Source organism: Oryx dammah, unplaced genomic scaffold (genome assembly GCF_014754425.2).
Source record: "Oryx dammah isolate SB20612 unplaced genomic scaffold, SCBI_Odam_1.1 HiC_scaffold_9, whole genome shotgun sequence".
NCBI lineage: Eukaryota > Metazoa > Chordata > Mammalia > Artiodactyla > Bovidae > Oryx > Oryx dammah.
The window spans coordinates 45,535,825-45,563,549 of NW_024070193.1; the positions used below are offsets into that span (position 1 = coordinate 45,535,825).

Consider the following 27,725-nt stretch of genomic DNA (forward strand, 5'->3'; position numbering starts at 1 on the left):
GTTAGTATATACTTATGTTCTGGAAGACAGGTGCAGTTTATGTACAAAGACATTCTGTTCTCCTAAGATTCTAGTCATTTATTCAAACAATTATAGGGTAACTCTGTGAGGTGACTGATAGATGAGTAGCAAACAGTCCGTGATTCCAGCGAGTTCACAGGCCAGAAGGGGAGTCAGGCCCGAATGGGTAACCAAAATAGGGAGGCAGTTTAGCTTTCTCAAGTCTACCACCTGTGAGCTGGTCAACTTAAGAGCAAAATTCTCAGCATTTCTGAAGTGAAACACTACCCACTCCAAAGGCAGGGGTAGGAAGGAAGATGACAGTGACCAGAACCACCAAACAGCTCAGAGTTATCTGAGGGTGAATGCTAGGTAGACAATGAGCAGACAGCAGACTGGAGGAGCTAAACAGGCACCTGCATCTAGAATATGAACCCAGAGAGAAAAGGCCAGAATTCACCAGCTCTCTGGGGCTTGCTGTGAATCAGAGCAGGAGGAAGAGAAGCCCACACTCAAGCATGGAATGGTCTAGAGAATGAGGAGAGCCAGCAGAGTGCTTCCAGAAGGACTGAAAATATGCCCTGGCACTGGCCATGCAGAAGTAGCTGAAAATCTTAAGTCAGCTGAGTGAGACGAGGGGAGGGAAGGCACGGACTACATACCGCAAGCAATCTAAGAGTAGGTGGGAGATGGTTTTTATAGATGGTAAATGTTGGTTCCTATTTTTAAAGAAATCTGGGTAAGGGAAAAAAAAACGACTGATAAAAAACTAGGAAGAAAAAAGTTAAAGATTCTTAGTCTATTTTAAGTTAAAGTGATGAAAATCAAGCACAAAATAAATAATAAAGGATATGAGTAAGAGGCAGTGAGGTAAAAACCATGAAAAGTTTACAAGAAAAGAATACAAATTAGTTATTAACTTCATACCACCATCACCATTTTCTTCAGTTTTAAAAATGCTCATTCTCTGCATTATCCAGTCTATGTCAATGACAAAAGTTAGATGTAACTTGAACCAAAAAATCAATCAATCAATCAAAAGATGATCATTTTTTACTATTTCCTGCCCCTTGAATAAAGATCAACTAGATGCATGTCTTGGGGCAGCTAACTTTGCCTCTCTGGCCCTCACCTTCCACTTGTATAAAATGGAGGGTTAAATGACTGATTTCTAAATCCTACATATTCCATAAATGCAAGATTCCCTTCTAAGGTATGACTGATAGCAGAGAGTGGGCTTATACCTTTAAAGATGGAGACCTTGTCCCTTATTATGGCAATGCACTGCAAATACCAGGGAGCTTTAACTAACAGCAACAGTTTTTCACCCTGAGCCCAAACTTCTTCCCCTGAAATCTACTCCCTGTGTCTTCAGTCTGCTCTGTGAGACACATAGCACAAGCCTTCTCCTTATTTCCTCCCTGGTATTTGGAAATAGTGATCTTGTCCCTAACTCTGATGTTCTTCCAAACAAAACAGTAACGGACTCTGCTTGGGAGACAAAAGGAGTAACACTCACCGATAAGATGATGTGGAACTTCTCGATCGACTTCTTGAGTGACTATAGGAGACAGACCTTGTTCTGTGTCTTGATTTGGTCTCAGACTTACTTCTAGATCTACTTGGACTCCTGGACTGGCTATCACCATCTCGACTAGGTGTCTGTTCATCACTTGAACTCTCTTGATTTCTTGGCCTCCGGTTTAAGCGTGCCGTCTTTCTTACTTCATCAAAGAGAGACCCTGGCCGAACTTTATTTTTGCTTTTAATTTCTATTCTCAAACCCTGTGGTTTCATTTCAGGCATAGCAGTCAATGCCTTAACGTCCGTAGCACTGGATGTGGAAGCAGACGGTGCTGCAAGGTTCCCCACACCTTGCAGGGGCTTCCATTTATTATCCATGAGGCTGGTCTGGCTTTTCTCAGCTGCCTCTTTCTTTACGGTACTTTCTACAGCACTGGCCAAGCTGGCAGAGCCGCTGTCCTGTTTGCCCATCTCACCCACCATTTTGATTTCTGACATACTGCTTTCCTGTTTTCTCAACTCTGCCTCAGGATACTCTGCTGGCATATCCTGCTTTAGAACAATGCTTATATCCGGGGTATCAAGTCCTGAATTTCCTAGAGGGGAAGCCCCCTCAGCCTTTGCTGGGGAACTCCGATCAGGAGTGCAAATCTCCATGTTGTCATCTGCTTGAAGCATATCCTCTGCTCCGCTTGGGATGCTCTCTTCAATATACTGAATGTCTGGGGGAGAACTGACTATATTTTCATCAGTGTTTACAGTTACAGGAGAAATGCTGAGTTTAACATCATCTTTAGTAGACTGATCAATATCTGATGAAACTGCTGTGCTATATTTACCTGAAAGGCTGCTGTCTTCACAGGGCTTCTCAGTTTGGAGAATATTTTCTTTTATGGTTTCACTGTTTTCAGAAACTTGTTTTTTCTCTTTCGCCTCCTGAGTAACTTGCTTTTCATTAATCTCCTCCTCCTCCTCTTCACCAAACTCTAGTGGAGGCTGCCAGTGAAATGCTTGTTTTCGTTTTGGAGTCTTGTGCTTTTTATCTTTTTTCCCTTTTAATTTCTCTTTTGCTTTTTTGGTGTGTTCCCTTTTAATATTCTCCTTTGAGCTGTGTTTATGCTTGTGTGGCTTTCCTCTGGTGTTTTCTGAATTGGAATAGAATCCCTCAGAATCAGAGGTTGAGGAGCGCTGTTTGCTTGATTTCCAGGCACTGTTACCATCAGGCAGTAAAGTATTTGCTGAAGACTTAGTTGTGGGTTTGGCTTTGATGTGAATTTCACCAGACTCTGACTCAGAATCCGAAGTGGCCTCCCCTTCCTCCTTATCAGAAGTTGGCCGGGGACTATTTTTATTGTTTTTAGTTACATCTCGTTCAGAATTTGACTCAGAGTCCCATTTACTCCCAGCATAATTCTTCCTTTTGGGCTTACTGCTATTTCTAAAGTGATCAGAAAGATTTTCTTTCAAAGTTCTTTTTTTTGAACGAGGGCATTCCCGTTCAGGCTTAGATTTCTCTTCATCTCTGTTTCTCTCTTGTTTATTATTCACTTCCATTTGAACTTGCTTCTCCTGGGCTGACTGTGTAACCTGAACACTTGACTGTTCACTGTCTGAAGAGTAATCTAAAGATGATCTGCTTTCACTGTACTTTCTATGACATGAAGACTTGGCTCTGCCTTTGACATATCTGTCATAAAGTGCTTTTTCAGAGCTGCTGCTGTGCCTTCTATTTGAGGTGTAACTTTTTTTCCCACTGGATCTAAATTTTCTCTTGGCTCGTCTTCCATCATCACTGCTAACAGAAGAGTATGAAGATGATCTACTACACCGTGAATGGTCACTGTATTTATTTCGTGAATGAGATCTAGATGAGGGGGACCTAGATCGTGAATGTGAACTAGCTAAACTTCGAGATCTTGTGTATGATCTGGAATAAGATCTACTCCTAGAAGATCTGCTCCTTGACCTTGGTGAACTTTCTGAACTTCTATCACTGTATTTTGAATAAGCACTACGATCACTTTCTGAATTTTTTTCTCTTTTATGGTAGGACGATGAACCACCAGTCTCTTTAATATTTGCTAAACTATAAGTGCTTTGGATGGGCAGCAAATGGGTTGTTTTAGCTTTCATTTCCTGGATTCGTTCATAAGAGGGCTTCCAGGGCTTTTGCCCAGGCTTCCACCTTGAAGGAGGGGGGCTGTCACTCAGTGGTATAACAGGAATATTTTCTGCCACCACTGGTTGTACTACAACACTTTCATTTTGTGTCACTGTTGCTCTTAAAGGTTCTGTTTTAACAGGTTTATTTTCACTTAACTGAGAGGCTGTTCTTCTTGGTGATTTTGATGCTGTTCTTTGGTGCCCTGACTTAGAACTAGATCTGGACTTTGACCTACTTCGAGAATGTGATGAAGATTTTGAGGCAGTCCTTGATCTTGAGCTTCCTCTAGAATAGGACTGCGAGTGAGATTTTGATCTGTATGAGTCTCTGCTGGAATGGGTTGAAGAGCTCTGGTCATCCTTATCAGATTTAGACCAATCCCTCTTGGACGAGTGATGAGATGACAATGAGGAAGAATGAGATCTCCTTTCTCTATCACATGAGGATTTCACTCTTCGGGTTGAAGATTTTAAGGATTCTATGTCAGACGGTACAATAATCCTTCTTTTCTTAGTCTGTTTGTGCCTTCTGCAATGTTTCTGCTTTTTAGCTTTCTTTTTATGCTTAACCTTTTTCTCTTTTCTGCGTTTTTTATGGTGACCATCAGAGTGTCTTGCTGTACTCAGATCTGAATAATATCCATTATAGGACCACGATCGGGATCTCTGGGACAAGCTCCTTTCATCCCATCGGCTTGAAGAGGGGTCACTTAACCTATAAAAAGGACATAATATGCAGGCAGTTATTTACAAGCATGTTTTCTAACCTTTAAAATTAAAACACATTTGTTGTCAATACTAGGCATCAACAAAAGCCTAGTTAACAACCAAGTACTAACTCTTATTAATGCTTTAAGCACATGTAGGAAGGATAAAGCAAACAGTTGATAGGCCTGGTCCTGAAATTATAAAACTTCAAAGAAATAACTCTTAACAGATTCACTTACAAAAGGATTTTTCCAGAGTCAAATCAGGAATTTTCAAATTTGATAGGAAAATAGTTTTGAAAAGCAAACCAACTAATTACAAAAGCACTGCTGACCTACCAAATTCCTGGCTTTGATCTGCTCAATAATGCTCTGCCTTCAGGAATAATTTCTGAGGGAGTCAAATCAAGTTCCCAAACAATTTGCTGATTCTCTGTAGATACAGGATAACTGCCAAAACTTTAAGAGAAGCCTGCTTTTTTTTGGCTGCATGACTTGTGAGAGATCTTAGTTCCCTGACCAGGGATGGAACCTGGGACCTGGCAGTGAAAACTCCAAGTCCTAATCACTTGATCACCAGGGAATTCCTGACAAGCCTCTTTTTCTTTCTTTTTTAAAAAAATAACCTTATTTATTTCTGGCTGTGCTGGGTCTTCACTGTTGCAACGTACGCTTTCTCTAGTTGTGGCGAGCGGAAGCTACTCTAGTTACAGTGTGTGGGCTTCTCATTATGGTGGCTTTTCTTATACAGGCTCTAGTGCACATGGGTTTAAGTAGTTGCGGCTCCCAGGCATAGACTCAATAGTTGTGGCACACAGGCTTAGTTGCCCCAAGGCGTGTAAGATCTTCCTAGATCAGGGATTGAACCCGTATCTCCTACACTGGCAGGCGGATTCTTTACCACTGAGCTACCAGGGAGGCCTGCCTCTTCTTAAGAAACTAGCATGACTATTGTTTTATCTCAGGATCATAGAGGTAATCACAGACTTTTCATTAAGGTTTTAGTTAAACTACTTAGTACAGAAATTGGGAGAAAAGTACACGAAAACTAAGATGCAGGCTTTACAATATCAGTGCTAATGTCAGGGCTCAAAACTGTTCTCAGTGCTACCATATCCATACCGCTTGCACACAGCACATCACACACCTTGTCCTCCCTCTCTGAACTCTGAACCATTCCGCTGGATGGCCACAGAGAAAGACAATTCTACACAGGGTCCCACTGATATATTTTGCACTAGCTATTCTGGGGCCAGCCCCACTTTTAAAATAGATAGTCCACTGTGGAGTGTCACTGAAAACAAGAGATGGGTACACTGCTGAAGAAGCAACAGTCCCTAGGGTCAGATGTTAACACACACACTGGCTACAAATTTTCTTATCTACCATTAGTGACTACAAAAAAAAGGCTATGAGAGAATCTGCTATGTAATTTTTAAAAATAAAGTCCTGATTATTGCTAAAATTAAACAAGAAATCTTTAAGAAATTCAGTAGGGTAATGGTCTTGTGAGAGAAAATAGAATTTTGATTTAAAAGTATCCAAAGCCAATCAGCCCTTCTTCCATTTCATCAAGCATTCCCAAATGTATTCTCTGGTCACAATCTAATTTTAAATATAAATCTTTAGTGAAAAAAACCAGAAGTATGTCTCTATCCCCTTAAGACTTAAAATGTAGCAGAGACAGGACTGTACTTTTACTTACTTATCTCCTTTGCTCCATTTTTCTCCACTAGGTGGTCTATATGCTCTTAATCTCTGCATTTCTTCTTTCCAGTGAGGAGGAGTTTCACTGCTATCATCATCATCTGATTCAGAACAGGATCTTGATCTTGGAGGTGTGTGATAGCGCTTTAAAAACAAAGTTAGGAGTAACTATTTAAAAAATACTTCCCAACTGTAATCTGCTATAGGACAGGTAAGTATAAGACTCAATCTTGGACGCCATTCAAATGCAATAATGACTGAAGTACCATAATGATGGTATAAAGTTAAATCAAACTAAAAGAAATAGGAAAGGCAGAGATATTCACCTGTAATCACACACAAACTTTTCCTTAGAAGTCCTAATGATTATACTCATTAGCTTATTCAACATACTAAGATTTTTGAACATACTATTTCACATTCATTTCAATATTTAAACCCATTCAAACATAGCAGTAAACACTGATCTAACAGCAGTGCCTTTGCATAACTACATATTAATTAAGAGAATACAACTAGCTCCTTGGACAGACTTTGGACTATACCTAAGATTAAAGCTAGGATTTGCCTACAGGTAAAAACACTTTTTTTTTTGTACAGTTCTTCTGTGTATTCTTGCCACCTCTTCTTAATATCTTCTGCTTCAGTTATGTCCATACCATTTTTGTCCTTTATCGAGCCCATCTTTGCATGAAACGTTCTCTTGGTATCTCTAATTTTCTTGAAGAGAGCTCTAGTCTTTCCCATTCTGTTGTTTTCCTCTATTTCTTTGCACTGATCACTGGGGAAGGCTTTCTTATCTCTTCTTGCTATTCTTTGGAACTCTGCATTCAGGTGTCAGGAAGCAACAGTTAGAACTGGACATGGAACAGACTGGTTCCAAATAGGAAAAGGAGTATGTCAAGGCTGTATATTGTCACGCTTCTTATTTAACTTATACGTAGAGTACATCATGAGAAACGCTGGGTTGGAAGAAGCAAAAGCTGGAATCAAGACTGCTGGGAGAAATATCAATAACCTCAGATATGCAGATGACACCACCCTTATAGCAGAAAGTGAAGAGGAACTAAAAAGCCTCTTGATGAAAGTGGAGAGTGAAAAAGTTGGCTTAAAGCTCAACATTCAGAAAACGAAGATCATGGCATCCGGTCCCATCACTTCATGGGAAATAGATGGGGAAACAGTGGAAACAGTGGCAGACTTTATTTTTTGGGGCTCCAAAATCACTGCAGATGGTGACTGCAGACATGAAATTAAAAGACACTTACTCCTTGGAAGAAAGGTTATGACCAACCTAGATAGCATATTCAAAAGCATAGACATTACTTTGCCGACTAAGGTCTGTCTAGTCAAGGCTATGGTTTTTCCTGTGGTCATGTATGGATGTGAGAGTTGGACTGTGAAGAAGGCTGAGCGCCAAAGAATTGATGCTTTTGAACTGTGGTGTTGGAGAAGACTCTTGAGAGTCCCTTGGACTGCAAGGAGATCCAACCAGTCCATTCTGAAGGAGATCAGCCCTGGGATTTCTTTGGAAGGAATGAAGCTAAAGCTGAAAGTCCAGTACTTTGGCCACCTCATGCGAAGAGTTGACTTATTGGAAAAGACTTTGATGCTGGGAGGGATTGGGGGCAGGAGGTGAAGGGGACGACAGAGGATGAGATGGCTGGATGGCATCACGGACTCGATGGACGTGAGTCTGAGTGAACTCTGGGAGTTGGTGATGGACAGGGAGGCCTGGCGTGTTGTGATTCATGGGGTTGCAAAGAGTCGGACATGACTGAGCGACTGAACTGAACTGAAAAACATTTTACTGCTCAGATAACTAATTTGAAAAAAATTAAGTTTTAACACACATACAATTGTGCCCCTTCCTTTAATCTTCCGTCCAGACTTTGACACAGATGGTTTCTGGTCACTTACAATGGGTGTAACATCAGGAATTTTCCTGGAAAAGATTGAAAATTAAAAATAAGCAAATGCTAGGCAGTTTTCTCAGTGTGTAAATGCAGAATTTATGCTCCTTTAATACAAAAACAGTTCATTCAGATCTGACACTTTTATAGAATGAGGCACTCCACATGACCTAATTTTCTAAGCATATCCTCTGTTATTTTTTAAATCTTTATTGGAGTACAGATGATTTACAATGTTTTGCTAGTTTCAGGTGCACAGCAAAGTCAATCAGTTATTTATATATACATATATCCACTCTTTTTCTAAATTATTTTCCCAGATAGGCCATTACAGAGAATACTGAGTGGAGTTTCCTGTGCTATAAGTAAGTTCTCATCAAACAAATCCTTTAAATAAATGTTAATAGATACCATTAAAGGCATTAGTAGTTCATTTAATTCTCATAACAATACTACAAGGTAGGTACTATTATCAACTTCTTTTTAAAAATAAAGAATTTTGAGATTACAGTTAAGAATGTTGTCCAGCATCACATAGAGAAATGAAACATGACTTTTACAACCATGATATCACAGGGTTTTCCCAGCCAGGAATCTTGCTCCAGATAAACATACAATGCCACTACAAGAAAACCTTAACTAAAAAGTATATTATAGTTTTTTCAGTCATTTCATATTCATGATATCATTTGATTCTCACAATGAAAGAAGCAGGTACTCTTGGTAGACAACTGTTTACCTCATTTTCCTCATGAAGAACACATCACTGAACCAAATGACCTGCCTCTAATTGTTCAGCATGAATTAATGTTCATCTGGGTATCTTTTACATGCTGATCCAATGTTGCCACTCTCCACCTCCTCCCCCACAGCATTCCAATTTACCCTGCTGTATGGCCCAGAAACTGGTATTTTTAAAAGCTTGCCAAATTACACTGAAGTGCAGCTGAAGATGAGAACAAATGAATTAGAGCAAGTGTAGAATCCAGCTTCTGCTAAATAAAGTATAAGTGATAACGAGCTTAACTGCTGGCAAATTCAGTAAGATGGCAAGCTCTCTAAGGCTGACAGTCCCTGTTTCTTATCCTTTCATACTGCATATCTTGCATTCTTAGCACATTAATTTTAACTCCCAAGTGACTGATCAAATCTCAAACATTCTAATGAAATAGATCAACTTGCTATCTTTGTTATGACACAACTACCTACCAAATATGACTTAAAATAATTCTGCAGGATATAACTTTCAAAGATATTATGTAACCAAAGAGGAGTGATGACCAAATAAACTTACCAATGATATTCAACCATAAATACAGATAGTGGTATAAACTACTTTAAAAAAATACATGAAAGAGACACATGTACCCCAATGTTCATCGCAGCACTGTTTCTAATAGCCAGGACATTGAAACAACCTACATGTCCATCAGCAGATGAATGGATAAGAAAGCTGTGGTACATATACACAATGGAGTGTTACTCAGCCATTAAAAAGAATACATTTGAATCAGTTCTAATGAGATGGATGAAACTGGAGCCGATTATACAGAGTGAAATAAGCCAGAAAGAAAAACACCAATACAGTATACTGACACATATATATGGAATTTAGAAAGATGGTAATGATAACCCTGTATGTGAGACAGCAAAAGAGACACAGATGTATAGAACGGACTTTTGGACTCTGAGGGAGAAGGAAGAGGGTGGGATGATTTGGGAGAAAAAAAACAAAACAAAACCAGACAATAGGGGTCAGCAAACTTTTTCTTAAAAGTCCAAGAGAAAGTATTTTAGGATTTCTAGGCCAAGAAGAAAATTAAAGATGATTATGTAATAAAAAGAAAACAAGTCTTCACAAATGTTTTATCAATGAAATTTGAAATATAATACACTGTGATGTGTAGTGGACTGAACAGCATATATATCAATGACAGCACCACATACAAACTCTGCAACTCCTCAATTCTGCTGCTATAGCATAAAAACAGCCCAAGAAAATAGTGAACAAATGGATATGGCTATGTTCTAGTAAAATTTTATGGACACCGAAATTTGAATTTCATATAACTTTCACATATCACAAAATATTATTATTCTTCTGATTTTTCTCCACAAACATTTAAAAACATAAAAGTCACATTTAGCTCCTGGGCTGCACAAAACCAGACAACAGGCTGAATTTAGCCTGCGGAGCACTGTAGTTTGCCAATCCCTACTAGATGACACTGAAATTGACCTTTCAAGTGTCCTACTTTCAGGAAACTAGATGGATTTGATCAATGAATGGTGTTTTGTATTTTAAGAAAAAAGAATCCCATGAAGATTTGTTCACAAGACAGAATTCTTAGAATTTTAAAACATCTAACAGTCTAAACAATAATCTTATATAGAGACTTAACTGAACAGGGACATCTCTATAACTTCTCAGACTTCAAAATAACTCAATTGTCAATTACACCAAACACTTTATGGTATTTCTAGTCATACAACATTTCTCTTAACAATTCTACACTTGAGTGTAACACACAAAATACATTAATTGCTATTTTTTGAGACCAAATCTAAAGCTACATTTTAGCTTTTCTAATATAGAGGAGTTACCACTGAGTAAGTTAACAACAGTAACATATGGTACTAAATTATATCCCCAGTCACCATGCAATAATTTTGCACTACTAATTGGGGTATGTTTTAAAACCTGATTGGACCCAAAGAGTTCAACTAACCCTCTGTTCTGGTAACCAAAATCTCACCTCTAGTGAACAGCTAAGTAAATGAAGTTAGTAATGAAATCTTCCCAGATCTCCACTAAGAACTCTCCTAGGTCAACTTGGCAAATTCCCTTTTTCTATTAGTAGAATATGAATATTGAAAGGTAGGGTTCATGGCATTCATGAATCCAGTATCTCCCACAGTATATTTCAAAGTGCTTTTACTATGGGTCACGCTCAATAAATGAGTGTGGACCTGCAATGAGCTGACAGGAATTATCAGAAAGAGAAACAAAAACATGGAGGTTAATCATCCTTACGGTTCAGGCTCCACTGTGACAAGAGGCATATCTCTTCTCAGTAAAAATCGGTTCTCGGGCACTGGAGGAATCTCTTCTGGGCGGACCACAGGCTTTTCCCTTTTAGCATTTGAATCAATAGATCTTTTTTCATTGGTATCACTCCTCTCAGAGTGACTTAGAAAAAAACAAATCAAATCACCAATTACTAAATTTTTAATATTAAATAATATAATAACATAACTAACAGCAAAACTACTGATACGCTGCAAATCCCACTAAAAAGGTCAACATAATTTTCATAAACAGAACATATAAAACATGAATGAGTAAAACAGTCACTGCACTAAAATTCTGATATAAGAATTGCCAAATGATCCTTTCTTTAAGAGTTTTAGCGATTGTTTTTACCTACAAATGCATAAATCTTTGATATAAAACATCTGTGCTACCCTTACATTTGCAAGATTTCAACATAAACTTCCTAAACTACTGTCCTTTTCAACAATAGGTAACAAATATAAGTTTACAGAATCACACATACTGTTCCCATTCCAGGGTGTTTGTTTTTTAGGGAAGACTACCCTGGTGTCTCACACTTACCCTTTTGGGCTTATTATATGTTTATTTCTTGGCTCTTCTGAACTGCTTGCTTCCTTTCGTCTCTTTTTAGAATGTTTAACTTTCGGTCTCCTCTTATGTTTCCTTCTTCTGCTTCTCTCATGTTCAATTTCACTTTCTGAGGATGATTCTGAAGAGGATGAGGAATTGGAAGAGGAATCCGAGACTTCTGAATGACTTGGCTTCTTCCTTTTTTTCTCAAAAACTTTTAATAAATAGTAATAAAAGTATTAGTACTGGATTTCACTGCCCACCTTTCAGAGTAAAAAAAATGATTACCAAGTATTATAAAACATGTTTTATATAAAGCACACTAAAAATTTAAAGAAACTTTTTTTTTCAAGTTGATAATACAATTTGCTGGTGAGATTGCTAGGTAACAAAGACCTCATGAAGTTTATATATTAGTTCGGTCAGGTAAGGAAATAAGTAATTACATAATATAAGAAATGATAAATGCTTAAGGAAGAGGGAGGAAAACACAGAGTAAAGGGAATAAGGTAAGTCAAGGTAATTTAAGATAACATTTGAGCAGAGACCGGAAAGAAGCGAGGGACAGGAGTCATGCAGGTATCTGAACAAAGAGTATTCCAGATAGAAGGAACAGCTAGCACAAAGTCCCCAAGTGTCTGGCATGTTTGAGTAAAGATTAACACTGCTGGGAAGACAATGAATATGGAGAGATTAGAGAAATAGCAGAAAGCCAGAATCCCTTACAGACCACTGTTAAGATTTTAGTTTTGGTTGACAGAGAGGGAACCCTTGGAGAAGTTGGCTCTGGTTGCTGCTGAGGACTGTAGAGGGTCAAGTGGAAGCAAGAAGATCAGTTAGGAAGCTATCATTACTGAGAAAAGATTATACAGAAGCAATAACAGAGGCAAAGTGAACAGTAGTGAGGCTATTGGAATAACCCAGGTAAAAGATATTTGGGTTTGGACCAAGTTGACAACAGGGGAAGTAAAAAGAAAAAGTCAGAGTTGGAAAGATTTCTGATGGATCGGATACAGGGTGTGATATGGAGGCATCAGGGCTACTGGTATATTACTTGTAGAAGTTTCTTCCACTACTGAAATCTAGGAGGTATCTCTAAGTTATCGTTTTCAACAAGTGTTACCTGTATCCAAGCTCCCTCTGTTCTCAAAACACTCTTACCGTCTTTCGTTGACTTTGTGGCAAGCACCCCGCAGTCAATAACTCGTACATCTGCATACGGTCTACTTGCAGCATCAGTTTTCAGATTTTCAATTTGTTCGATTACTTCAAAACCAGAAATAACTAGTCCAAAGACAACATGCACCCTGTCACAATACAAATTCAAGAAAAACTGGTTTGATGATAGTTAAGCCAAGAGCAGTAATCAAGACAACTGTTGTAAATGACATGTTCACAGACCTGAAAATAAAAGTGTCTGATGTACGAAGCAACTAGAAGGAAATTAGAAGTTCTTCTTCATAAAAGGAAAAAAAAAAAAACCCGGCTCAAACTGGGCCTTAGTTTCCTGCTTTTAAAACAGTGATTCTTAACTATTCTACAGCAGAGAGTATAACAATCAGATTGCACTTGATAGTGAGCAGCACCTGTGGTCTCAGGACTACTGCCTCCTGTGATCCTCAGGGAAAGCTTGGCTATGAGAGAATAAACCAGAGATCAAGGGTGCCCCCTTGAGGGTTCACCACAGTCTAACTGGTTGGACTAGCCACCAGCACACCTCCCCAAAATAATAAGAATGTAACTCTTACCCATCCAGGTGTGGAGCAGGTTTTGTGGTACTGTGCAACAAACATCAACACAAAGAAGATGGCAGAAACCAGGTGTTCAGGTGTACAGAGCAGAAGGGTTTAAAAGCACAGCATGTAGAGAACAAAGAAGTAAAGATAAAAAGGGGAAAAAAGTTAAACATGATATATACCTAAACTTAATAAGCTTAAAAACAGCAATAGCAGTCATTTTACTAATTAAAAAAACCCTCAAGATGACAATGCATTACAAACCTTTATCTCTCCAATATGAAGATTTATATATATATATACATATATGTGAAATAGGTTTGAAATACACAGCATAAATATACACTAAAATTAAAGTTACTCTCAAATCCGAAACAATGACAATAACAAAAACAAACTCAAAACTTATCAAGATCATTAAACAAGAATAAAAAACATCTAGCCATTTGCTTGTGCAAAGAAAAGTGTGATCAACACTTAACAAGTGCCCCTTAAGTGAGTTTTTCTACTAGTTATTTTTCATACTGGGTTAGTCTGCATCTTTTAGGCAGGTAGCTGGAGGTAGGCCTCAGGACCATTTCTAGAACTTCCTGCCCCTCTTGCTTCACTTAAGTTGCCACTCAAAACAACTCAGAAAACGCAATAGGGAGCAAATTTTCTATCTGCCAACACTTCTGACCACAAAGTAAGTAATCGTAGATAACATTACAGATACTTTACATTTCCATGGCCCAAAAAACATCCAACTGGTTGCTTTACAGTCACAAATTGGCAGACAGCCACTGTTGGGAAGCCTATGGGGTAAATTATGGTTAAGATATTTTGAACCCAAGCTGGTTTTCCCATAGCCTTTTCAGAGATCTTCAGACTATGTGAATTATATAGTGGAAAAAAATTCAAAAGCAGATAACTAGACTCTATCACAAACATCTTAGTTTATGAGAAAGAGAAATCATATTTGAGAGAATGGTCACTGGATTATCAGACCATGTGAAAGCAGTCAATTATACTAGAAGCTCTAATGTCAATTTTTATAATCATTTTATGTAAATTCTAAGAAATATGTGAATAAAACATAATTTTAGCCTTCAATACTAAAAGACATTATTCTATCAGGAAATATAACACATATATTTACATTAATTTAGTTCTGTAACAGTACTACAGTTTAGCTTTAAAAAATTTAAATATCAACTCAAGAAGTGGCAGAATTTTCAAGGGAATCTTGAGTTTTAAAACCACTAGTCTCAAATTTTCCCTAGAAGATTGAGAAGTGGTAGTTTAAGCCAATGTAACCATAAAAATGAATAAAAACAGAAGAAAGAAGAAAAAGAAAATGTAGCAAACAGTGAGGCACTGATGCTTAAATCATGAAAGGAGCATCCAAAAACTATCCTGACAGTAACTTTAATACAGAAGTGTGCTTCCCATAATTACGCAAATTTACCAAGCACAGTAAAGATAGTAAAAATTAGGACATATGCTAGACAGTGATTCCACTGTATGAAAGATGGAAAGAGGTAAACATTTTAAAGGTAAAAAATGTTCTGTAGTGTAAAGGATCAGTCTCAAACATGTAGCAGTGAAAACAATGATGTATTAATTAGATATATTTCTCTTCATTGGGCCTTTCTCTCACAACTCTCAGATATTCTGGTATTGAGGAAAAGTCTATACATTTTCTTAAAACATACAGAATCCAATTCAGTTTGCATTCTGGTTAATAGAAGTGATGTAAAAACTACATTAGGGCAAATCTTTGGAACAAATGGTGTGATTAAAAATTCAAACTTACTGCAGTGATGCAGCGACACACAACTTGAAACTCAATTTGAGAATAGAACCTTTATGACAGATTCAGGTTTTGTTTTTAATTCAAGTGAGAACTAAACACAAACTCAATCCTTTAGTGCACTAGTAAGGAAAACAAATGAAGACAAGAGCAATTCTTTCAAGGATAAATTTCAACTGGCCCAGTATACCTAAACAGGTGTGAATAACCAAGTCTATTACTCGCATCTGCAATTCAGGATGCAGAAATACAAACTTATGATTTAACTGGGTTAGGCTATAAAATAAGAATAATGGAAGTAGCTTAACAAAAAGAAGCCCTCTGGAGTTCTCAGCCCACATTCTAAGAGCAGAAATTCCAAGGTAAAGCAGGCTTACTGGAATTGGGCTGATGGGCAAGGGAAAAAAATGATATGCAATGATATGCTTGGTCCAAACAGTTCAATTCTACTAAAATAGAAAACGAGATCTCACCCCACCAACTCTTAAAAATTGATGTTTCAAAACTATACAGCTGTAAGGACCAATGTAGTGATAACATATGCCCAGTAAGTTAAGACCTTAAAGCCAGGGCTGTCATAAATATGTAAGTTTATGCATGCTTATGAAAACACACCTAAAGGAGAAATAACCACAAGAACATTTCAAGTTAGAAAAGCTTCCAATATTTTCACATTTCCATTTTCTACTGTCATTCAGATACTGATTTTCCAGTTCCCTTCACCTCTGAATCTGCTTTAAAAATACATGCACAAGGGTTCATCTAAATCTCATAAATCCTAGAAACAGAAAAGTATGACTGATACGCCAAAAAAAGAAACTACATTTTTTTTTTTTAACCATTATCAAAGCAGATTTTGGCCTTATACAGAAAGTAACAGTTCTGTACTGAAATGAGATATAAACCATTATATACGATATACCCCACTCCCCAAGATGTGTGGGAACTTGGTGGTAACAGGCCACTGAAATTAAAATTATACTTCCCAGGATTTACTATGAACAATAAAACACTTATTTTACATGTACTGCTGCCACAGATCAAGCAGAAAGTTTTTTTCTTAATGCATATAACAACAGGATTAAAGAGATAAATAAAGGTAAAGAAAGAAAAAGAGAGAGCCTTAGAGTAATGAGACATTACCTTTGGAGCGCACGGTGTAACACTCTTTCTGTAAATTTTACACAAAAATGGCAAGAAATAAATTGTAATACACTTTTAAGACAAGACTGAATCTATGTTTTAATATCAATATAACTTTGAAATTAAATACTTTCAAGTTTTATGCAAAGCAAGAAAGCTTTTTAAAAAGGAGGGCTCTAAATTTTCTTTCACATAGGATATGTATGTAGAGATGAACTATGCTTAAGAGAAGCATTGTGGTTGAAGTGGGAATCTGCTCAAGTCCCTAATATTTGTAACATCACAGTGTGAATAATAGTTAGAAACAAAATATTATATTTTGTTTTATAAATCCTAGATACTGGCTAAGTCAACTAACATCTTTCTCAAAAAGATAATAATGTATCTGGAGTACACAGGTAAATATAAAAATCTGAATGCCCAGAAGCAGTTACTAGAGGTACAAAAACAAACATCTCAATGGAAAGAACTGAGTTAAGAGACTTCAAAACAAAATTCCAGAGAATACTTTTTACTAATTCACTTCAAATAATTAAGGAACCTTTCATGTTTCTACATTTGAAATCTTTTTTTGGTTACACATCACATCAGACTACTATATGTTATGAGTTAATGAGCAAATGTTTAGATTGTAGTTTCTGTTCACTGCCATTATACACACTTTTAGTTAAGTCACTGAAAATAATAATAATAAGGCAGCATACCTAGAATTTTAAGAATCTTCTCAAAGGATAAAAAGGCAAGAGAAGTGAAAGTATAAGAAAATGTATGCTATCAAATCTTGGTACTTTCTTTTCCTCTCAAATGTCTGATTTTCCCCATTATAAAAATTTTTTGTTCAATGAATATACACTGTCTGATCAATTTTAACTCAATTAAAATTTAAACATATCTATTACTATTCAGACCAAAACCCATATTATATACAGTGGACAAAATTCTTTACAGGGGTTTTGGACATACTAAATCTTGAAATATTTAAAAATGTTAAAAGGCATTTATACATGAATGACTGTCAAAAAAGAGTATGTTTCAAATAATGTGGTGTTTCCAATGAATGTTATGAAAAAAAGTGACTCTATTTGTAAAGTAGTATGAGAGAAGGAAATAAAGACAATCTATTTGTCATAACCTTTAACATGCAATTTTCCCGTTCAACTCCTGAAACTGTCATGACTGTTAAGAGGCACCAGATTGTACAGAGTGACAAACCTCATGTAAGGGCAACGGAAACTAACCAAGCCACATTACAGTGCTCTACCTGTCATTCCAAAAGTCACTAAAATAGAACAGCTTTTAAAAATTCAGCACTAAAATTAACATAATACACAGCAAACACCACAAGATACAGAACTCCATCCACGCTGCTAACACAAATGTCACACAAACACTAATACTCAGACTGGATGTCAGGGATGACACTTGATATCCAGAGAATATGGATTATGGTTAAGTGTCATGAAATCTGTTCATGAAAAATCTTATTAACATGAAGGTACTGTTCCTAAAAAAGTAAGGAAAAAAAGCCAGAACTTCTCAGGTTATTTATACTTAGTAGCATTTCTTCTCAAACAAACTAATGAGTATGTGGAAAGAAAAAGCATTTCTACCTCCAAATATCAATATAGCTTTGTAAAGCCCTGAAACCAAACCACCCCTCAACTCCTCTTGCTCTGCTACTCTGAAACAATCGGCACTTCTCTCATTCAGGTGAGTAGCTATTCTAAATGACACCGAAGATATCCTAAAACTTACATTTTCCTCCCACAGTCCTATTTATAACAAGATGTAACAAACAAGATGAACTTTTGTTTAAAGTTCAAAGTCCAACTTTTTGACTATCCTATTTTCTTAAATTTTTATAATTATCATGACCACTAACAGTGGCAAATGACAAAGCCTGTTCTCAAAGGTTCTGTGGGTATTCCCATTCCCTGGTGTGACATGAGGCCTTCACAGACTACGCCAAGGGGGATGAGCGTGATCATTACTCCAATATGCTCTGCTGGTGCTGCTAAGTTGTGCCAGTTGTGTCCAACTCTCTGCGACCCTATAGACGGCAGCCCACCAGGCTCTGCCGTCCCTGGGGTTCTCCAGGCAAGAACACTGGAGTGGGTTGCCATTTCCTTCTCCAATGCATGAAAATGAAAAGTGCAAGTAAAGTCGCTCAGTCATGTCCGACTCTTTGTGATCCCATGGACTGCAGCCTACCAGGCTCCTCTGTCCATGGGATTTTCCAGGCAAGAGTACTAGAGTGGGTTGCCATTGCCTTCTCCGTCAACATGCTCTAACAGCAGCCAATGAAGAAACCAGCTGACTTTGGAAGATGAACCAAAGCTGCTTTGAGCCACCTTTCAGACTGATGAAAATTAAGCAATTACAACTATTTCTTTTAGGCAAGATAATATTTGCATGTAAATCATTTCATATACTCAAAAATTTAGGATCAACCTATAAAAACACTTTCTTCCTTTAATGTCTGCATTTTCATACCAAAATGTTATTTATATTTGAAACTGAGCTACATAGTTTACAAACAGAAAAGGAAAAACAAAACTAACTCAAGGCATATGGTAAGACTAGATACAAGGTTTCCTGATAGGTTAGTGCTCTAACCCAGGAGAATATAGTTACTTAATACAAAGTTATAAATTACCTAACTAATCTCTTTAATCTATGTTATGCAGTATCTTCATCTTTTGATGAATGAAAGACAATGAAAATCAGAACCAGACTTAATAGTTATTACTGATAGCTAAAGGACAAGAAAAATGCATCAGCAACACTTGATGCATCTAAAACTGACTAAAATTAAAATAAATTCAGGGGAATTCCCTGATGGTCCAGAAGTTAGGACTCTCTGCTTTTACTATTGAGGTTCAATCCCTGGAACTAATATCTCACAAGTCTAAATAAATAAATAAACTCAGAGCAGACTGGTCAATAAACCTATGTAGCATACAGTGTTCAGCATGCTCTTTTTAGCTATCAATTTCTTCAAGATTATGAGAAAAATCCCTATAACCTAGACTGCATACTTCTTTTCTTCCTTATTTAGCATTATCTATAGAAGAGAAAGACTGGACTGGAGGATCTCGAAATTCTTTTCTAGTCCTAGACTTTATAATCCTATAACTTTTATTGCAGCCTCTTCCTAGTCTTTGGCCTAAAAAATAAATAATAATAAAACGAACCCCATTAACATGGTCCCAGGTCTTTGAATTCCTTCAAAAATACCTCAGTATGAACAAACTATTAGTTCCTCAGTGATTCATGGGGATAGTGCCATGTATTACTTTTTTCGTGTTTCTCGAGCAGTACTATTCCAAAAACAATTCGTTTTCTTCTATTTAGGTCCCTAAAAGCAAAATCACTATGACTAATATAGTAGTAGATATAAGCAATTACTGCAAAAACTATAAATAGGTTTATACAAAAGACAATCTGGTTTTTATCACACACATAATTTTTCCACCCCAAGAAAGCAATATATACAAAAAATTTTAATAAAATGATGTATATGCCTTAGGAAGGAGAGGTCTTAAGTGTTTCAAGTAATGAAGGCAATAGTTTTTACAAAAAGCACAAGAATTCTTGAGGAACATTTTGCTCAAGTACCCACACTAACTGCACCAAATTTACTCCTTGGAAATACAAGGCAACAGATTTATAACACGAACTACAAATACAATTTTGCAAGGATTTATTAAAAGTCCTTATTAAGTGGAACTATAAAGGCAGTTCTTGGCCTTTTATGATCCATTCTCATACTACCCTTTCTTTTTCAGACTGCAGAACTGCTGCTCAAGGTGCCAAAGAAGTGTGGGAGGAGGATAAAATGTAGAAGTCACCCCTGGGAAGCTATCTGACAGCTCAGTGACCATCAACCCTCAGAACCTCAACTTTTAGAGCAATTGTCTGTGATCATCTATAAAACTTGAAGATTGTACATTACGCTTTTTCTTAACTACTTCCAATTCCAAATAGATTTGGGCTTGCAAGACATAGATTTTCAAAGATACTTCTTTCATGGGCCACCATCTCCATTTTACTTATTCTTTGTATAAAAGCAAGGAAACATTTTATTTAGAAAAGTGAATGTTAGTTTTATTTTATCCTGAAACCCCTGAGGAATTGGTACTTTCAGCCCACATAAAAAAAAGCACATACATAAAAGCTTCTTAAAAAAAAAAAAAAAAAAGAGGATTTTATTTTGTGACTGCAAAAATGTTTAATTACTTCCAAGATTGTTTTCAACTGAAAACTCATTTCCAAAAGTAAATTTCAAACTGAAAGTAGAAAAGTTTCTTTCAATCACAAGTTTACAGTGATCTTAGTGCCATCCATAATTATAAAAACAAGGTTAAAACTTAATCCTAATTTATAAATGTTAAAATTTTCATTTGGCATTCCTTGTCAAAAGATAGTCCGATGTAAAATTAAGTCATGTAGAAAATAGACATGGCTTTAATTTTGTTTGATGCTAAACATTTCTAGAAAAGACTTAAGCAAATACTAAGTAACAAAAAAACAAGATACTCTAAATTTTTTGAAGTGAGACTCTCATATACTGAATTTTAATCAATGCATATACATGCATGGGTTTTATCTCTTAACATTTTATAAATAAGTTAATAAGTATGTAACAATGGGAAGAAGCTGCTACTACCCAATAAATCAAATTTTTAAAGTACTGATATAAAAAAGGAAATCTAAAAGAAACTTTAGAGCCCTCAGATGGTAGCTTTTGACCAATGAATCATTAGTTTATCATGTTCACAGTTCAGATAAGCTTAAAAATGGAAATGGGAAACCTTAATCAAAGAGTAAACAGCATTTCCCACTACTTTTTTTTTGGCTCTCAAGGAGATTAAGAATAGAAAAATATTCTAGTAAAGAAGTGCAGCAACTAATACTTTATGGGATCAAAAAAGATAGAGGAATAACTGTTTTAGGTCTTCTTTTTTTCCTGTACAACTCCAAGCATTATTATCTTCTGTCAGCTTTCCATTTTTTAGGACATTCTTGGGAACAGAATGCCCCTTATCTGAACTTTATCAGATCATGTTGGAATTTATTTTTCACACAAATATAAAGTGTGAGATTTATTTTATATGAATACTTTACTCCTTTAAATACAGGGAAGCGCCATTCATACCCATCCATTCAGAAAGATGACAAAATTTTTTTCTGGTATGGAAAAAATATTTCTTCAATATACATAGCATAACTGCAGAGATTTACTTCAATCAAAAGCATTAAACTCCATACTAGGCAATTACCTTTCATATTTTATATCATGGAGTTATAATAAAAATAGGTTTTGGAATAACTATACATAAGAACATAACAGAGAGTATGCCAAAAGTCTTTCAGATGAGAAATAACTAAGGTTTTGGTTGTGTATACATGTACATGTAAAGGTTTTTGTTTTTTAAAAAACAAATTTATCATTCTAAAGTTTTCTAAGCAATAACAGCACAAATTTTTGGTGAAAATGAAAGCAATATTGGGTTAGTTCAATTATGCATAGAGATCTCACAAAGTTTAAGATTGCTACAAATGTTGGCTTAACACCAAATCATTTATCTCTATACAGTGTCAGAAAATAATGGCACCTCTCTCAAACTGGCTCAAAGAACAACAGTAAGAGGGAAAAGCAACCATACTATGGTTTACTCAAACCAACTGCTTTCCATGCCAAGGATACATTCAGTTCCAGTCATGAACAACTTTTTAAATGCTCATCAAGAGTTTATATTCCAATTCAGATTTGATAAACTGAGCCCCCAAATTTGTTAAGAGTCAAAGCCAATTTCTTAAGATGACAACAGAATAATTTACATCTTCAAGTTATGCCTTTTAAGCACCATCCTTCAAATCCAGGATATATTCTTAACACTGCGATGGCTGTTAAGAGCTTACCAGTTACTATAACATAATAAAACTCAAGCTGACAGAACCTAGCAGTAAATTTGGATCAAGGATACCATCTTTCTCATGAACAGCGCTTCTCTGTTTAGGAAAAGCTCATCTCTGAATTATGCCTACTCACATGAAAAACTGGGAACCATTGGTATGTTTCCCTCGATTTGCCATTGACAAAAGGAACGCTCTGTCATGTTTGAGAATAAAGTTTTCATCTGTTTGAAGAAAACACAAATTTGTCAGTCTCCAATTATAAGCCACTTTTAACGTGTAATGTTCAAAGTAGTAAATAGAAAGCAAAGGATGAAATTCCTCTTCTGGTCAGTACAGATACTTGACTACTTCAAAAAAAATTCTTTTAACTAATCAAATAATGAAAGCATAAAAAAAACACAAACAAACCCAGATACTACTTATTTACTACTTAGCCTTGAGAAAAAGAACATATATTTAATACTTTATACAAACAGCCTTAGAACAGTCACTTTTAGTAGCAAGACATTGGCTAAATGATATTTAAACTATTAACTTTCAGGGAAAACTACCAAGAAAATTAAAAAAAATCTTTATAGTAGAGCTTGTTTCTTCCAAATTTCCAATCATCCTGCATAATGCACCATTCATGGGAGCTTTAATAATCCTCTTATGTGCTTAATTTCTATATGGTAAATTTATTACTCAATCAAATTGTTGCTAGATGATGAAACCAACCCTAACCAAAATATTACAGTAAGTTTAGAGACATGCCTAATTAAATCAAGTATGTAGATTCTAATCAATAGGATCAAAAACTATCTAAGGAGGAAAGCCCTGCAAATACAAAAATTTAAATGGCAAGATTCAATTTTAAGATATACATACAAGTATCTGCCACAGGCAACAACCATGTTAAAGTGGCCTACAGCATTAATTTCAAATTGCTACATGCTAATGGAATCAGCTGAAGAGCTGTTCGCTACTAGTTCAAAGGAAAACCTCTGTCATAAAGATCACTTAGAGATGGATTTAATTCCAGCAGAAATATCCTGAAAACTAATTTAAGTTTCCTTTTAACATTGATACAAACAAATCTTTCTTTTAAACAAACAGAAACACAGAAAACTTAAAAAACAAAAACAAAAAAAAGATTACCTTGGGAACAGGCTTCTGAAAAAGAGTAGTAATCCATTTTTCCCCAAAAGAAATATAAAAGACTATTATAACACTGAAGCTATCATGGCATTAAAACCTAGTAATACTGGATCCCATTATAAATTTCTGCAACTGACTTTTCTAAGGCTTTTTGGGGCAAGTGTAATAGTTAGATTTATGCAAATACTATTGTAGGAATAAAACACAATCACATAGTTCTATTATACAAAAGAAAACATACAAACCTTTGAGAAAGGAAGAAATACCAACTTTTATTCAAAGACACTGTTTGGCTTAGAGGGGAAAAGAAAAAAAAAAAAACAACTAGACTCTTTACCCTGATGTGGAAATAACAACCCATTGGAAAAAGAAAAAAAGATACAGATGCATGTTTTGAAATAGTATACAGAGTTTTCCAAGTCTTCAAGCAATATAAGAAATCCAGTCACAACCTGACCCAGACTCTCCATAAATTTATTAGGAAGGGTGCAAGGGAAAAGAGTTGGAGTTTGTGTTACTGAGCTTCGTTCTCTTACCTTTTCATTTTGCAAAAGACCACATTCTCTATAAACAAAAGAATATGTTGACAGTTTTAGGCAGGAAGATAGGAGTTTTCATGTATATAGTTGCCTAACCTCCATGCTGAAAGTCATGTTTAACCATAAAGTTAGCCTTAATTAATCTTGTCAATTAAAAGTTATGTATTACAATATAATTTATCCCCAAGTTCATGCAAATAAAGTATTTTCATGCAGCATTAGTTTCATGCAAAAAGTGAACTATAAGTAAACCTCTTCTCATTAAAAGTACATGATCAAACTTGCTTTATATCAGAAATGAAACAAAAGACCATAAAATATTAAGCCTTACCTTTAAAATAACCACCATAAATTGATTCTCCACCTTTTCCATTACCTGAAAATAATGAGCTACGTTAAACAATAATGACGTTAAACAATAATGAAAATAAAAAAATACTAATATACATAAATTACTCTTTATGGTTTTAATTTGCTGAAGGAGTTAATACCTTGTAATTCCTGCAGATGATAACAATTCTAATAATCCTCAATCAACCTCATTTTTAAACTATATATCCAATTCCATTATAATAAAAACTATTTAAAAAATTATCCCCACAACCCATTTATTTCAAACACTGACAAAACTCTAAAAGAATAAAACCAATTGAACAATACTTTAGCATTCACTAGAGGGTATTCATCAAATAACTGTATTAAAACTGCATAAAAACAAGACAAAAAACCTTAATATTTTGCTTTTTATACATTCTTGGCTTATAACACTCATTCATCCAACAACTATTCACTGACCATCTAATATTTACATCACACTGTGACACAATATTTACAATAATGAGGTGCTTTAGGAATTAATACAGTTATTAAGAGCATAACTTTTAGCTCTACCTTCACTGAAGTCCCCACCCTGAATCATAAAGTTTTTAACCACACGATGGAATGTAGAACCTTTATAACATAACTTCTTCCCCGTTGTTTTCCCAAGGCCTTTCTCTCCTGGAAAAAAAAAAGAAATGAAGTTTAGCTACAAACATATTCTTCCATGGGAATGACCATTCAATTAGCTCTTTGTCAAATTCCTCCCTTGTGATAAGCAACATTATAAATGTCTTTCCTCCCCATTTTATCTGCTGTTTAAAAATATAAATCCAATTACATGTAACAACAAAGTCATTATGTTCTGCTTCTCTATCCTCTAATCATAAATTTATTGTGAGATCTGGAAGGCTAAATTTGTTCAAAGTATTAAAATCTGTAAAATTCTATCAAAATAAATCAGTTTTGAATACATATGCTATTATTTTTTAAACTACAATGTATAAAGATTCCATTACATATGGTGGTACTTCCTTTTTAATTTTTGAGACCATTTCTTTCTCCTCTCTTCCCTTTAAGAAATGCTTCCCTGACTTCTTATCAGTGAAAATAATATTTTTAATTTTTCATTTCACAATCCATTACTTTTTAAGGAAAATAGCTATTCTGTTAAGCAAGGTAAAATTTTAAGCCAGGACTTCTCATTGGAAATAATCTAATAATTCATTTACCTGAGCATAGGCAAAGGAAGTTTTTGCATGTTTTTGGACATATATCTGAAAAGAGCTGAAACATAATTCGACCAACTGAAATAAAACACATGAAAAAACAGGTAAGCAAGTTGATTAAATGTATCATATTTATATGGCAGAAATAAATAAACAAATTGAGAGTCCCATTTTTATCATTCATTTTAATTTTTTTAAGAGATTCAACAGGAAAAGAATTTAACTAGGCAATACCAATTAATAAGAACCATACTATATTCATTAGCATTAGAATTCACATGCAACCAAAGTGATCTCAGTCCAGAACTGTGGGATTTTAAGTGTCTTTTAACAGGACCTTATTTCATTAGATCTCTCTTAGTATATCTCCTACCTGAACTATTAATCTTTAAAGATATTCTCGATAACAGCTGTCTGATTTATGCCTAAATCCCTCCAGTGATGAAAGCACATCATAAGATAGTCACTCTGGGCTAGTACTAGTAGAAGAAAGTTCTGTCTGCTACATTCAGCTTTTTACCTTTATTCAAGAACTGTTCACAGCCAACCCTTGAACTGTCACTCACAACTAAAACTCACATTAAATTCCCTGAGAGGGTAGAAAGAGAATAGGTTATGGTTCCTAAAAACTAATCAACAAACAAACAAGAAACAATAGGAACAAGTCTGCAAATTAGACTTAATTATGCAATAAACAATCTGCCTACTAATGCAGGAAATTCAGGTTCCACCTCTGGGTCAGGGAACATTCCCTGGAGGAGGAAACTGCAACCCACTCTACTATTCTTGCCTGGGGAATTCCATGGACAGAAGAGCCTGACAGGCTACAGTCCATGGGGTTGCAAAGAGTCAGACGGAACTCAGCATGCCTCTCATGCCAAGAGAGAAGTGTTTCACAAATCTGTTCATCTCAGGACTCCTTTCTACTCTTAAAATGATTAAAGCTTTTAAAATGTGGGTTATATTTTTAATATTTACTGTATTATAAATTAAAACTCAGAAACTTTCAAAGCAAGAATACTCAGATACCTGTTCCATCAGCTGTCAGAGCAGTGACATCACTACATATTCTGTAATGTCTGGAAAACTCACCTTGTGCATGAGAGTACAAGGGGCAAATCATATTATTTTAAAAACTGTTTCAACTTTGCCCTCCTGTCAATAAAATAAGAAAGGGAATTTTGAATTACAACCATTTTCCTGAGTTCCTTTTCCCTTTATTCTATAAAAGCTTTTCCATTATGAGCATGTGTACATAGTCAAGACTTGTAGAATAAATCAAAATTAACTGGATCAAGCATAATCCAGTAGACACAAAATGCCTTGATTTATTCTGTCACTAAGATTTTACTTTATTCCTGGCCAAGTCAGTCAGTTACTCTGAGGACAAAACAAGGTTACTGTGTAAGAAACAACCTTGAAGGATAAAAAGTGGAAGAATGGAATCATATAAGAAGACTCTCCCATGTCAGCACTGCCAAATCGAGTGCTGGAGTCAAATGCAATTTCAAAACCTTCTAGCTGATCTTGATGTCTAAAGAAATGAAGAAAAAGTTAAGAAAGTAAAAACGAAGATATCAATGTATCTAAAAACATTTCAGAATTTTAGGAAATGCATGTAATATCAGTAATACTAAGTACTATTCTTTGTATTTACATAGAAATAATTTACAAGTGTGATAAGAGTATTTCCATTACTCATAAATCCCTAAGAAATGGCTGGCTAGGTGGGTGTCAAATTTAAAATCATCTAGCTTTGCAAACTACAACATACATAGGTCTTTGGAATCTCTTTAAGATAGATGCTTTTCAGAATAAAAGATATAATCAAAACAACTGAAACTTCACCTTTAGTAGTAACTTCAATAAAGAGTTTTTTCCCCCAAAGTCTTTAATGCCTCCAAATGAAAACTGATGAAAATTTCAAATATTTTTAGTTTCTCCTTCACAGATAATTATGAACCCTCTAGTGGTATAATATATATGAAAACAGTTAAATGTAATTACATTTCCAGGTCTAATATTCAGAGAGGGATAGATAACTACAATGATTTTTAAAAAAAATACTCACCTCTAATACCCTATCCTCTAACCTGATGGAGAAACAAAATTTCTACTGACCTTTCACACTCATGGGGCAATGGTTAGAGCAGAAATTCTGTCTCTGCCATGGCACTGTGTTGTTAAGAGCAAAAGAAAAAAACATGAACAAAACCAATCTGTTTTGGGCGCAATATTACGGTACAAGGTTAAAAACACTGCTAAAGACT

General features: G+C 35.6%; 1 protein-coding gene across 8 annotated transcripts in view; it reads right to left on the reverse strand.

The window, feature by feature from the left end:
• The window catches only part of NKTR (natural killer cell triggering receptor), a 42,975-nt gene that overhangs the window by 7,576 nt on the left and 7,674 nt on the right, over positions 1–27,725 (reverse strand). For 2 of the 8 annotated variants that reach the window (XM_040246027.1, XM_040246026.1), the window contains exons 3-13: positions 25,459–25,533; positions 24,800–24,907; positions 24,240–24,284; positions 22,366–22,453; positions 13,388–13,417; positions 12,801–12,946; positions 11,631–11,853; positions 11,049–11,204; positions 7,959–8,046; positions 6,100–6,245; positions 1,520–4,402 (exon numbers count right to left, since the gene is read on the reverse strand). In XM_040246027.1, the coding sequence (XP_040101961.1) occupies positions 1,520–4,402; positions 6,100–6,245; positions 7,959–8,046; positions 11,049–11,204; positions 11,631–11,853; positions 12,801–12,946; positions 13,388–13,417; positions 22,366–22,453; positions 24,240–24,284; positions 24,800–24,907; positions 25,459–25,533 (3,988 nt within the window). Of the gene's footprint in view, positions 1–1,519; positions 4,403–6,099; positions 6,246–7,958; positions 8,047–10,507; positions 10,995–11,048; positions 11,205–11,630; positions 11,854–12,800; positions 12,947–13,387; positions 13,418–16,310; positions 16,339–22,365; positions 23,934–24,239; positions 24,285–24,799; positions 24,908–25,458; positions 25,534–27,725 lie in introns of those variants that run through there. The other 6 variants (XM_040246030.1, XM_040246029.1, XM_040246028.1 and 3 more) reach the window with 6 other exon arrangements.